Below are 14170 nucleotides of genomic sequence, written 5' to 3' on the forward strand. Positions count from 1 at the left end.
CTGCCTGCTAATTACACCCTAACTCTGAGGAGGGAGGTACTAGTGTGGTGGGTGCTTTTTTTAATGATGTGAGGGTTAGATATGGTATAAAAGCCCAGGTCACAGCACTGAAGATCAGCATATTCTCAGTTGTGCTCCTACCCTAAGGATATAGAGAAGCACCAGAAGCTGACTGGTGCTGGGAAGATTTGGTGTTTCTTCTCTTTGGATGCTGGTATGTCTCTTTTCTGATTTGCTCTAAACAGTTTTGTTTGCACGCTGTATTTGAGATTGAGGATTTGCTCTTTAGCGCATTTCTGGGGAAAAAAATTGTTGAAATTTTCATAATATTCAGAGAAAACTTTAGGATTTAGTCTGACGTAGAAAACTCACATCATATATGCTCTCTTTACTCATTCTCTGCTGATTTGTTTAAATTTTGGCGAACAGTAAGCTGAGAATGAAACAAGACAAGAATCTAAACTCCACGAGCTTCATTTTTAAGACTTTCAAACTGACTGCAGTTGTCTTCTCCAAACAGATCTGACCTTGCAAGATGGACGTACGAGTTGCAAGCATCCTCCTCCTCATTGTGGCCTCTGCAGCAGCCCATGGAAAGGGATATGTGGTGAAGAAGGTGTTCCCTGTGAAGAGCCAGAGTAAGAAAAATGCAGACTCCTTGCACACGCACTTTCAAACACAAACAAAGCTGACAGTAGTTCCTAAAACATCAAATGTTTGTCAGGTCTCTCCATAAAATGATATTTTTCTTTTTACAAATCTTGTTGCATCTTTAGTTCTTGAGTGAGAAGCTTTCCTGTGGCCAGTATAGCATGATTAGAAGCAGCAGGGTGGATGCTGGCTACAGCATGCAGCACTAAACTTTAAAACTCAACGCTGCTTTGCTCCAGTGCAACCTCGCATTTTAACTGGCTTTCAAAGCTCTCCAGCTTCTCCAATCACAGAATCCATTCAGATCTTGTGTTGTCAGTCTATTCTGTTTCCAAGTGGACTGACACTTATCCCACTATTCACACTATAATCTATATATTCTGCATTCTGTGCTCTTGATTTTCATTTTAAAAATGTTTAAAGTTAAAAACTACAGATAGTTTTGTCAAACATTTCAGTTGCTTTTGCATTTTTAGTGTAGTTAAATGTTAAATGTTAGTTTAATGTTAGCTCCTTGTCCCTGTCTTTGTTTCAGAATCAAAGAATTCATGGTAACTCAAAAAACTGCATTTTGAGCTTTGCTTTTTAAAAACCATAAAAAATAGACATCTTTTATTAAGAATCTGCAAACAAGTATTCAGTGTACTCTCTAATCTCATGGGTTATGGTGTGGTTTTGTGTCTTTGCTACTATGCAATTGAATTATAAAGTGTTTAGTTTGTGCGAATCAGCCTTTTTTTCACATTTACTCAGGAATGTGGTTGTTAGAGCATTATTTTTAGTTTGACACTGACAATTAGAGTCCAGTCACCCAGGAGTGTGGGTTGCCAGGGTGTGCCCGCTTAACGCAGAAGTAGAAACATCTGTTTGACTGTACCCAAACTGAACCAGACTTAACCAAACACAGTCTTTTACACTCGCACATGTGACCACATTAAGGCAGCAGATAATAAAAGCTCTCTCTCTATTGTAGATGTACTAGTTCAAAGTGAGTTAAAATTGGCTTTTTAATCTGCACTTTAAATAGGAAAAATAAAAAAACAAGATGAAAACTGTCTTTACTTAATTGTTTTATCTCTGAATATACTTTTCTACAATTAGATGCCTTTTTAAAAAGATGGATCAAATTAGATTAGAGTTGCATCCACTGATTGCATTTTATTTTGAAGGGTTTTCCTTAAAAATGAGTTCAATCTGTGAGTTTAAAGCTGAATCAGTGATGCTCCAAAAATCCCCCCGCTGGAAAGGATAAAGTGGTATGGACCACTAAATGGTCTCCATTTTTTTTTTCTAAAACAGTGACGTACAGAAGCAGGTGCAAGTAACTTGAACCATTCATTTCCTTTAGCATTTCAGGACTAAGCAGCCCTGTTGCCTAGCAACAAAGTTTGATAGGACTTTGACACAGACTTAAGGAACTCTTATGACTTACAAAAAAACGAGTTTGTTTTTGATTTTTCATTTTGAATGTTTGCTTCTACATGTAATATTCACTAACATTAGGGATCCCCTGAACAGCCATTCCAATTTAATTTAATTTAAAATAAAATAAAACTAGCAAATTCACAATGCAACTAATTTTTAATTGAACTCTCTTTAGTTTTTTGTTTTGTAATGATGTTTTCTTTCTACTCTTTATAGTGGTGGCAGGTGAACCAGGTATTCCAGGAGAGCCTGGAGCTGAGGGGCCTCCTGGCCCACCAGGTCCCCCAGGAGAGAATGGCTTTGGTGAGCCTGGGCCCCAAGGACCTCCTGGGCCTCCTGGACCTCCTGGCCGATCAATTGCTGGTAAGCCAGGATCTCCAGGTGGACCTGGAAAGCCTGGCTTTCCTGGAGCAAATGGTGAAAGAGGGGAGACTGGAGCCACTGGTCCACAGGGGCCAAGAGGACAACCAGGATCTCCAGGAATCCCAGGACCTGCAGGGTTGTCTGCCACCGGAAAGCCTGGACCTGCTGGTCTTCCTGGATCAGTTGGACCAAGAGGAGAACCTGGTCTCAAAGGACATCCAGGTGTGCCTGGATTGCCAGGTCCTAAGGGTGATAGAGGGGTAGGAGCTCCAGGACCTCAGGGTGAGACTGGAGCTCAGGGACCTATGGGCCCACCAGGAGCACCAGGTGCAGCTGGAATTGGAAGGCCAGGAAAACCAGGAGCACCAGGTGAATCAGGAAAGCCAGGAAGTCCAGGTCTTGATGGTGCCCCTGGCCCCATGGGACCTCAGGGACCTAAGGGACACACTGGTGCCCCTGGGGTAGGTCTTCCAGGTAAACCAGGTGAGAATGGTGCTCCAGGTCTGCCTGGTTCTGCTGGACCAAAAGGTCATCAGGGACCTGCTGGAGCCCCTGGTTCCCCAGGTGTGCCAGGATATGGAAAACCAGGAGTAAATGGAGAGAAGGGAGAGAGGGGAGCTTCCGGTAGTCCAGGTGCTACAGGTGCTAAGGGTGAGCAGGGTCCAACAGGATATACTGGTGCTACTGGTGCAACTGGTCCTACTGGTCCTACAGGGCCTCAAGGTGAAAGAGGTTTCCCAGGCCAGCCTGGTGCTGTTGGGCCTAAAGGTGACACAGGTGCTACTGGACCTCAGGGGCTTAAGGGGCATAAGGGTGATCAAGGAGCTCAGGGTTTTCCTGGCAAGCAAGGCTATCCAGGTGCAGCTGGTCCTCCTGGATCCAGAGGGGCTACTGGACCACAAGGTGACAAAGGTCACACAGGTGCCCCAGGTACCCCAGGTGCTCCAGGTATTCCAGGTCCCGCTGGACCAAAAGGTCACCCTGGCCGTCAAGGTGAGCCTGGTTCCCCTGGATCTGATGGTGCTCCTGGTCCCAGAGGGCCTTCTGGCCCACAGGGTCCTTCAGGTCCTGCTGGCCTCAAGGGACACCCAGGTCTCCCTGGTGCTCCTGGTCCTGCTGGTTTGGCTGCTAAGGGTCTTCCTGGACCTCAGGGTCCCCCTGGTGTGCCCGGTGAGCCTGGGACAGACGGAGAACCTGGCCCTGCTGGTCCCCCTGGACCCCCTGGACCTCCTGGTGAGGTTGCATTTGAGAAAGGCTTTGGAATGAGCGAAGTTATGGTCAAGTCCCCCATGTCTGCTTTCACAGCAGCTCTAGCCAATCCCTACCCCCCTGCTGGCAGCCCCATTAAGTTCGACCAGATTGTGTACAATGCTGAGAATCACTATGACCCTGAGACCGGCATCTTCACTTGCCAAGTTCCAGGTGTTTATTATTTCTCTTACGGTATCCATGTAAATGGAAATCATGCCCTGGTGGCTTTGTACAAGAATGGTCAGCCCATTGTGTTCACCTATAGTGAGTACAACAAAGGCTTCCTGGACCAGATGTCTGGCAGTGCTGTCCTCTTGCTTGATGTGCAGGACACAGTCTACATCCAGATCCCTGATGATGAGGCCAATGGTGTCTTTGCTGCTGAGAATGTCCACTGCACTTTCTCTGGGTTCCTGATTGCTTCAACGTGATAGGTTGATCACGCATCAGGTTCCAAAAGCCAAACCAACTAATTTTGCAATCTATTCCTCAAAGTAAACTCTCTGACCCTCCCTATTCTCCAATAGACAGGCAGTTCTTTAAGGAATAGTAGCATCTCAACTTGAAAACTACAAGAAAAAGGTGCTCAACAGAAGGAAAACTAATTTATGAAAGCAAATGATCAGGGATGGGGGGAAGCAAACAAGCAATCTTCCGGTGACCTTTTGTAACGGAGACAGCATGTGAAATTGAGGTGTTATACTTGTGTTGTGTCCTTTTATTCTTTTAAACATTGCTCCTTTTATACTGACTTAAACTGGTGTTTTATTGTCTGTTTTGTTTCAACCAACAACTTGGTTTTCTCCTTTTTTGTTGTTTTGGTTTTGTTTTTCTTTTTAAACACAATGAAACCAAATGTGACTTGAAAATGTTGTGAAAAAAAAAGGTCAAACTGTTATAATGAAAAAGTCACCTGGATACTGCTATGCAAACAAACTGATTGACAGCAATGTTGTTATATCCCTGAACATGCATTCTGTCATGTCAAACATAATGACCAAATAAAAGTTGTCTTAAGACCCAATTTGTTTCACATGTCTTTTGTAAGAAGAAAAAATGTTGCTCTTAGGTTACACTCAAATGGGTTTCATAGAAAATGACTAAAATCAAACATTTGTAAAAAAAAAAAAAAAAAAAAAAAAAATCTTTCCAAGCTCTTTAAAAATGGTCACTTGTTGATATGTAAAAAACAAAGGACAACGAATTCAAACAAATCAAAATATCAAAAAGGAAAAATAAAAATTAAAAATTACAATGTGTACCTGAAACTAAGCACCGACGCTGGCGAACATACACAAGAGAAGCCATGTTAACCCTAGTGCTATCTTAGATGATCCCACCCTTACATTGACGTGTTCTCCCTACCATGGCAAAGGTGGATAAAGGTGGAAAGATAAAGGTGGAAAGAAAGAACACACTGAGCAATCCAATAAAGAGAATCCTAACATTTTTGTGTCAGAACAGAAAGTCTGTGACATTAAGAAAACAAACACCAAAAGAAAATGTCTCCAATAGAGAAGACACCTACTTACTTACCAATACTTAAAATATTGGTAATAAAATACAAAAACACAAAAATAAAATTAAGTGATAGATGGAAATGATAAAATAAGTTTTAAATTAAAAATTTCAGTTGCTTGAATGCTGTCAGACAATCATTTGGTTGGTAGTTTCAATCCCAAGCTTGACAATTATTGTATTCTAGGGTGGGACACCAAACCACAAATTGATCTCAAATGCAAAATAAAACAGATAAATAACCACTACGCCAAGAAAGAATACTTTGTGTTTTTATAGTGACCTTGGAACCAGATGTGGGGACGAACCACAAGCTCAGGTGAGTCCCAAGAATTTATTAACAAAACGCACCACATATGATGGGGAAAATGCATGAAACTCAAACTAATGCCAGGATAACAGCACAGAAAACTTAATCACACAAGATGAGCCAACACTGAAGACAAAGAGGGGGGTCCTTAAAAATGGTGTGGCTACTCACCAAAGTGCAGCATGCCTGCATGGAAACCCAAGACACAATGAGGACAAAATGATGTTCGACAAACAGGTTATGACACCAACAATGAAATCTAGCTGAAGGTACTACCATTTTAATTCAGAATACTGGAAAATGTGTCTCTCAGTCCTTTTTTACTAAAACTGAAACCATACATTTTTCTCACCAAGCTTCATGGAGCTTGAAAATGCATTTATTAATCATATCAAAAGCACAGGTGATACAGTGGTTAGCACTCTCACCCTACTATAGAAAGGTCCTGGTTCAAATCCCTGCTGGGACCTTTGGGTGATGTTTGCATGTTCTCCTTGTGTGGATTTTCTCCAGGCACTCGAGCATCCTCCCGCAGCCCAAAACATTATTTAGTTGGTGAATTAAAAATTGTCCCTTGGTGTGTGTGGTCCTGCAAAAGACTGATAACCTGATCAGGGTGTACCCACCCTTGCCCAACAGTAGCTGGGATAGGCTCCAACAACCCTATGACTCCAAAGGGGATTGAGGGTGTTTGGAAAGTAAATGAATCAATCAAAGGCACAAACGTCAATCCCAATTTCAACTCACAGACAAAATAAATACATTTTCAAATCCCGCTAAATCCCTTTCAGGGTCACGGGGTTGCTGGAGCCAATCCAACCACTGTTGGGCAAAGGCGGAGTACACCATGAACAGGTTAGCAGTGTTTTGCAGGGTCACATGACCAAACTCTCCCAGAGCCACCAAATAACCTATGAAGCATGTTTCTGGACTGTGGAAGGAAACCGGAATACCCAGAGAAAACCCAAGCAAAGACCGCACAGAAAACCCCTGCATGAGATTTGAACAGGGGTATTTCAGGCTTCCATGTTCAACACTGTAGCTTTCACGGATGGCTAGTTTCAGATCATGTTTCGGACTCTACGTACCAAACGTAATGGCATTGAGCATGCGTTGAAAGTTAAAACAGGTCAAACTATAATCAATCAGCTTTGGGTAGTGACGTATGGATGACGTCCCCATTACGTCGCCTAAGTGCCAACCATTTGAAAATTGAACATGGAGGAGATATTAATAATTGCAGTTTGTGCCGGCCGGAAATATATGAAACCAAGTCTTTTATACATCAGAATGGAGTTGTGAAAAAAAGCCAGGAAGATTTGTGAAGTTTGCACAGTTTCAACATTTTGGACCAAGCCTCTTCAAACTTTAGGTAGCGAACACGCAGAAAGTTCTATAAATAATTAAAGGAAACATAATACTATTACAGGGCCCTGGTTCTATTCCTAGCCAGGACCCCTGAGTGGAGCTTGTATGGTATGCCTTTGCATGGGACATGCCTAGAGTGGAATAGGCTCCAGCAACCCTGGGACCCCAAAAGCGATTGAAAAGGTTTGGAAAATAGATGGATATTAAATGGCAGATCAGAAAGCTGCATTGACCAATTCATCATTTTCTGCATTAATGTCATGCCAGCTGGTGAGAAGAATGTACAAAACAAGACATTTTTGTAAATCACATTTACACCTCTCACGGCAGGAATGTGACAGGAAAAGGCTTTTAGGTGTTCATGCGAACTTGACTGAAGTGGATTCTGTTCTCTCGGGAACATAAATATGGCCATGGTGAAGCTAAGATTTTCTGTGATTCTTCGTTTTATCATTTCACAAAAAACATTTCCTTTTTCCTGTCAAATTAAAAAAAAAAATAGAATTTAACAAGACTTTAAATGTAGCTAGACAGGTTTGTGTTTGTTTTTCCAACAAAGCGGTTTAACGTTATATTATTATCAGTAAAATCCTTACATGTTTGACAAAAATCAACAAAAAAATAACTCTTCAAACTCACACACTTAAGGTTTCGCAGGAAGTTTGGAATCTAAGTTTACAAATTTAAAAAGATCATGAATAAAAACAGAAAAGATGGCATTTTTTAAATGCAATCAGTAGCTATATCATGGCAGAGGTTTGTGTTCTGCTAACAGAGCAAACAAAGACCGCTCTGCCATGCACGTCGCAGTGGAAGTGCTCTGAAAATATCTAGTGTGGGTTGAGGGATCCTTAGAAGGGCAGCAGTTTTCTGATCCTCTTTTGGAGAGAGGGCGAGACAGTGGTTAGGTGAGAGGCCCAAGGGACAGAGGCGAGGGAGCTGCAGGGAGGAAACCGGCTGAAAGAAACCACTGAGGATTGCCATCTGAGGGCACGGAAACTCCAAGACACGCTGCGGTGCATGAGGTGGGACAAACATAAGCACAGATGGCTCACTGCATTTGGTCAACTCCATAAAGTGGACACTATTATTATGTACTGACACTCAGGCTCACCTGGAAACTCCTTGATATTTTTGCAACCCCCCCCCCAAAAAGAAAATTTAGAAGTTGATGAGCAGCAATCTGAAACATTGTGAGATAATTCCAAATGTCCAGATTTAGCCAATCTTAGCACGAAATGCCTTAAATACCAGGCAGGACAAGTAAACCAGGGAGCCGAAATAAGAAATGTGTGAAGCACACCCCTCCTTGTGGTTTCCAGAGCTGCAGGACATCGGGTTATGCTTGCTGTGAAGGAAATAGATGGTTTGCAATGAGCGTGGACACACATATAGACCGCTAAAAAAACACCCTGGAGTCTCACCCATTTGTCTTTTTTTTAAATAATGTCTGGGTTTTTCTTGGAGTTCTGTGGTTTCACTGATGAAATCCTTTTGTATTGATGGGAGCCCAGGCAGTAAGAGTTGTTGTAAACATATGAGAAAATTGCTTGGCCTAAAATTAATTGTATTTCAAACGTAATTTATCAAATAAATTATTGTGGAAGCATTAGAAAAAAATCTAGTTGGGGTATGAATAAAACAGGTATATCACAATCAGATTAGGGGTGTCAGAATCAAGGCCTTAAGGACCAGAGTCCAGCATGTTTTCGAACCAGCCTGTCTTTAAAGGTCCTTCTTGGCTAAACACACCTGATTCAGGTAATAAGCTGCAGATAAGGCAGGATTCCAGCAGGAGGCTCAAGACCTGGAGTTTGACCCCCTTTATGGTCACAATTTTAATGCACAATTGAAAATTATCAATAGTAAAACAGGAATTGAGGACAATTGTGTTGTCTATAGTATAGTATATATCTTCATACTATTAATATAAAAATATGAACCGATTCAATTAAGATTTAAGAAAGGACAGATGAAATCCATTCATTTGATCCGTTTTCCACAAGAGGGCGCTGTTACAAACAAAAAAGATAAAATGTTTTAAATATACATGTTTACTTATATAAGGCAATTTTCAGTGCTGCGTTTTGACATCTGTATGTGCAGATTTTATTCTTGAAGTCACCACAGCTCTACACAAGAACTGCTTAAAACATCTCCCAATTTTTATTCAATCTTACAAATGGTGAAAAAACAAGAAAACTTCATTTACAATGGGTAATCAGTTAAAAACCTTCAATCATTAGGTACATCTCAGTCATAAAACCAGTAATATCAAAGTCTATACAGCGTGCATTACTACAGAAATTTCGGAAATGGAATCTAATGGAAAGTGATAAGCACCTATTGTTGACAGTTAACTAAATCTAGTTCAGGAATGGTTAGTGTCCACAGGAGCGTTAAATTTCAAGAGTTGTAAACAACTGTGCACTGCAAAGACAACATTTAAGACTTGGATAAGGACTTTTTTTCCCTTTAAACATCACAATGTGTCAGATCTTGCAGACACAGCTTTAGCTGCTACATCCAACTGCCAGCACCAAATACTGTGATTAAATACATCAAATTTAGCAACGCGTCATGTCGGAAATAAACCAAAAAAAAAAAAAAAATGAAGAAAAAAATCTTGCTCACAGTCGCACTTTCACACTCATCCATGTTTCACATGCAAGCACCGATAAGCAGTGATGAAGCTGCACACACTCTACTGCACCTCCTGTCCATCACTGCCAGGGACATTGCAATCATTAGGGATGAGGTGGTTGCAGAAGTAGTAAACAAAGAAGAAAAAAAATCCCTGGTTTTAGACAAGTTCTCGCATTTCTTCAAAAATGAGCTACAACTTTTCCTTCATTCCGGGATCTTGTTCAGCAGGATTACTCAGCAGCTGCCGTGGCCTCTGGACTGGCTGCCGTTTCTGGCTCAGTAGCTGAAGCTTCAGCTGGTTTCTCTTCTCCTCCTGCAGCTTCTTCTCCCTTCACCTCCTTTGGCTCTTCAGGAGCTGCTGCTGCCTCCTTGGCTCCCTCTTCACCGCCCTCACTTGGCTTGGCCTCCTCGGTGGCAGCCTCTTCGGACTTCTCTCCTTCGGCTGGCTTTGCCGCTGCTGCCTCCTCCGTCGCTTCCTCAGACTCCTTCTTGGTCTTCTTGAAAGAGAAGCCGCTGAGCTTGAAGGAGGGTTTTTTGAAGGAGAACCGCTTCTTCTTCTGCTTGCCATCCTCGCTAGTGGATGGAGTGCCTTCCTCCGGCTTGGCGGAAGCTTCTCCATTTGTGGCACCTGCCTCCTTCTCTCCGCCGGCTTCAGCGCCCTCTACTTTCTCTCCATCTTCTTTTGGCACCTCCTCTGTAGGAGTGCTACCATTAGCCTGCACATCAGCTTTGTTGGCTTCCTCTGTAGCAGGAGAGGCATCTCCGTTGCTCTTGGCGTGACCATTTTCCTAAAAATGAAATCATAAAAATGTGATTTGTTTTTAAAGCACAGTTTAAGAAATAAAAGGTTGCATTCCTCTCCTGCAATGATCAAAGATGTATGCTAATTGAATTATGTTTAATTAAATAATTAATATTATTTTTTTATTATTTATTATTTAAATAATTTACAAATCAATGAGAAAAAGAAAAATAAGCCCAAAAAACTGCAGCAGCATCTGTTACTAGGAGAATGACGACAGATCTCCATCTTTCAGCGGTAGGCTCGATTTTCAGACTGCAGTACATCCGGACGCTCTCTAGGGGGCGTGTGGTTAAGTCTGTGACAACACTGGAATGTGTTCTCCCTCTTTCCTAAATGACCCATAAATTAAACTACTTTTTTTTTTTACAAGTATGAATTGGTTACCTCTTAGGTAATCATAAAATTTCAGAACGATTTCTGCATTCTGGGCTAAAATCTGTGCCAAAACGTGGCTTTTTAGACAAACCTTGGCAACAAAGGCGTGGTACCGCTTAAAAAAAATGGCCATGCCACAGTATGAGTGGGCTACTGCTGCAAATATTTGACCAAATTAGGCCAATTTGCACGAAATCATTAACTAATTAGCCCCAGCTGCATCGTTAAAATACGGTAATTGAATCAGGAAAACAAAAAATGCACAAAAATTTGATATTTTCCCGAATTTATATGTGCCCCCATCTAAAAATGGGGTTGAAGAAGTAATTGCATACATCAAAAATTTATATATTCATGTGGATTTTTAAGAAGTTTCGAATTGGAGAACAACAAAAAAAATCCATGTGGCCACTTTCCCTGAACGCCGGCGAGCGTGGGGATGCGCTACGGGGAACATGGAGCACGCCATTGACGCAACACATTGCTAAACCGAGGCGAAATTTCGCGAGAGCAATTAAGAGTTGAATTATTTAAGTCCACTCTTTTACCTGTCCGTTTGTCTTGGCAGCAACCTCTACGCCCTCCGCCTGCTTTTCCACCGCGGCGTCCCCTTTTCCAGCGGTTTTGGAGATTTGCGCTCCCATGCTTCTTAAATTTTTTCTAATTTTTTTTGTTCCAACAAAGGAGCCCAACCGATCAAATGAATGAACAAAGACCGCAGGCTTCCTCCCCCCAAAAAATCGAGGAACGCTGCCGCCTCCCGGTGCGTCTAAAGCAGCAAAACGGGCTCGGAGTCCAAAAGTCTCGCAGGGAAACTAATACGCGCTTTAAAAAACGAGCTTAAGATGAGAAAACACGTGAATTGTTTCAATTTTTTTTTCTCGAGCGGAGTTTGGAGATGGAGAAATTGGCCCCGCCGCAAATGAGATGCGGAGTACAACGCCCCAGTCCGCTGATGAATGGACGGCGAGGCTGTGACGTCACAGCCGCATCGTCTCCGCCAATCATAAGTCTGGAATTCAGAGAGTGGGGAGGTCACGGAGCGGAGGGGGGGGGGGGTGACAATGGGAGAGACACAACAACATGGCTACAACTTTCTATGAGGCCAGTGCTACTTCATTTAAATGCTCCATAATCCTCAGAGGTTTCAGCTTTATTCAGCACAGCTACATCGGGTTAAAGAAACTCAAACAAAAGTCAGCAGATTTGTACTAATTTAGACATTCTGGAGCATTAAAAAAACAAATTACTGTAAAAACATCACGCTTGAATCCCAAATTTTCAAAATTAATTTTTGGTGTAAATGTTATATTGTTTTTTTTCCCCTTACATCATTTTGCAAACATCTACTTCAAATTTTGTAAACATGCATCAAATTCTTCAAGTTTGCTAGATTATATCCAGAAATGTAGGACATTTTATGACATTTTTCAAAAAATCCACGTGCAAAAAGCTAAAAGAAAAAGTAGTTCTTACTAAATGTGCCTGTCTTGCAACCAAATGTACAAAAACTAAGAGAAATAAATGCTTGAAAATAGTTAAAGTATAAGTAAAATACAATTTTCCCTTGTTCCACCTCCTAATTAAATATTAAATAAAACAGTAAAAAATCATTTTAAAATTTGTGTTTTGGCTATTGATTATTTCATTTGGTGTCTTTTGTGGGAATATTTGCTATCAAAAATAATTATTATTCATTTAATGTGTATCCCTCAACAGGCATGCAATCTTTTTACCTTTTTTTGCATGTAAAAAGAAGAATATAGCATAGAATAACATGATACCCTGCTCGGGAATGGGTAAAAAATATAAGTAGCCTAGATTGAGTGTCTCACTCTACCTCATGCAACCCCGTTACACATATAATCAAAATAAGACAATAATTATTCTATTTTTAATTGTTTATATAAGTAAGTTTGTTCTATTGGTCATTTAACTTCTTCAGCCCAGACAAAGCTAATGTTAGTACAGATTTGCAACCCTATTACCTCCAGAAATTGACTACGGGGTTTGGCGAAGTTTTGTAAACAATAAATACATACTGTAAAATATGCATTATTAAAATATGCATGATTAATCAAATATGCACAATTAATCTTTAAGCTGAGCAAATCAAGTCTTTTGATATTTTGTTACCTGTTCTTGATGAACAGAAAATCAGAAAAAATACTTTTCATTCATTTTAAAGCCCAAATGATCCTCCAATTCTGGAATGGTTAATATATAAGCGCAAACCTTTAATCATGATTATACATATTTTTAGATTTTGGATTGTTAATTGTGTATCTTCTGCTCTATGTTGCATTTTTTTGTATTAATGTTTACAAACTTGCACAAGGATTCAAAGCAGTATGCCTTCATATTTATCTACAGTCATTCAATCCATTGTTTATTGTAGTTTAGAGTAATTGCTAACACAGAAAACACTAATCGCAATATGTGCATTCATTTATGGCAGCTGACAGTTTGTTTTTGAATGGTTGATTTGACAAAGCATAGCTCAATGGATCATGTGACCTTATTTGGGTGCCCTCCTGACATATGCCCCTCCATGATTACAGACTTTTTCTGTAACTATAAGCCCCCGCCATCACAACTTCCACCATTTTTCTTCTTGCATAAAGTGTCCTAAGTCTGCTTGTTGCTGCTGGAGCATCCCAGTGACCCAGATATAATGTGAGTGTATGGCTCCGCTTCTGTTGTCTATTCCACCAGCCTGCAGTGCTCTCAGTCCACCGCCAGCCACAAGTCACATCTCTTTCTGCCATCACTGCATGACCCCCGTTCCCATGGAAACCGGTTCAAAATGGCTGCAAGGAAGGAAGGAAGGTTCACGCTCTTTGATGGAGGCTTACTCGATCCTGACCCTTGGTTGTAGAGGAGCAGGGTCATCTTGAAACACAGCAACAATGCAGGCAGCAGATTGAAGATTAGGGTGACTCCTTTCACCCCCCTTCTTAGAATGCTAACTAGGCCAAGTGCATTGTTGTCAAATTCTGATTACATGCAAAGCTGTAATGATCATGGTGGGTTACAATGAATATGTAAACCTGGTGACAAAGCCTGGAAGACATATTCTGTTTGGAAAGAAATTTTTTTAAAATAAAGTTATCTATTTACCTGCCTGTTCAACCTAGTGGTAGAACAAATTTTGAAAAGACATTAAAAAAAATAAAAATAAAACATTGTGCACGATACTCACACAAGGCAATAAGGAATAGACAAAAAAGGGTTAATTATAAACTTGCTATTACTTTTTGACCTCTTTTGTCCATAAAAATGTATGTTGTTTTGGACATTATATTTGGGTAATCATTTTTTTCCGTATATTAACTTATTGTGTTTATCTGGTAACTTTTTTAGTGCTTTTTCTAATGTTCAAGTAACCTTTTCGCTCTAAAAAGTCCTGTTTTTGTTTGTGCGTGAAGCAAATCTTTTATTTTATTTTTACATTTCAT

The 14170-nt window shown here is 40.8% G+C and overlaps 2 protein-coding genes across 2 annotated transcripts; one reads left to right on the forward strand and one right to left on the reverse strand.

The window, feature by feature from the left end:
• The first annotated feature begins 175 nt into the window (after positions 1–175).
• LOC100529176 (Col10a1) lies at positions 176–4322 on the forward strand. The gene is given in 3 exon segments (NM_001201509.1): positions 176–214; positions 521–638; positions 2293–4322. Coding segments are annotated over 2 exon segments (1932 nt in total). The 5' UTR covers positions 176–214; positions 521–535; the 3' UTR covers positions 4122–4322.
• A 4708-nt stretch (positions 4323–9030) lies between these two features.
• LOC101156783 (myristoylated alanine-rich C-kinase substrate) lies at positions 9031–11664 on the reverse strand. The gene is made up of 2 exons (XM_004082205.4): positions 11261–11664; positions 9031–10320 (listed from the first exon to the last, which is right to left on the reverse strand). The coding sequence occupies exons 1-2, from the start codon at positions 11354–11356 to the stop codon at positions 9763–9765; spliced, it is 654 nt and encodes a 217-aa protein (XP_004082253.1). The 5' UTR covers positions 11357–11664; the 3' UTR covers positions 9031–9762.
• Positions 11665–14170: the final 2506 nt, after the last annotated feature.

The sequence above is a fragment of the Oryzias latipes genome, chromosome 22 (genome assembly GCF_002234675.1).
Source record: "Oryzias latipes chromosome 22, ASM223467v1".
Classification (NCBI taxonomy): Eukaryota; Metazoa; Chordata; class Actinopteri; order Beloniformes; family Adrianichthyidae; genus Oryzias; species Oryzias latipes.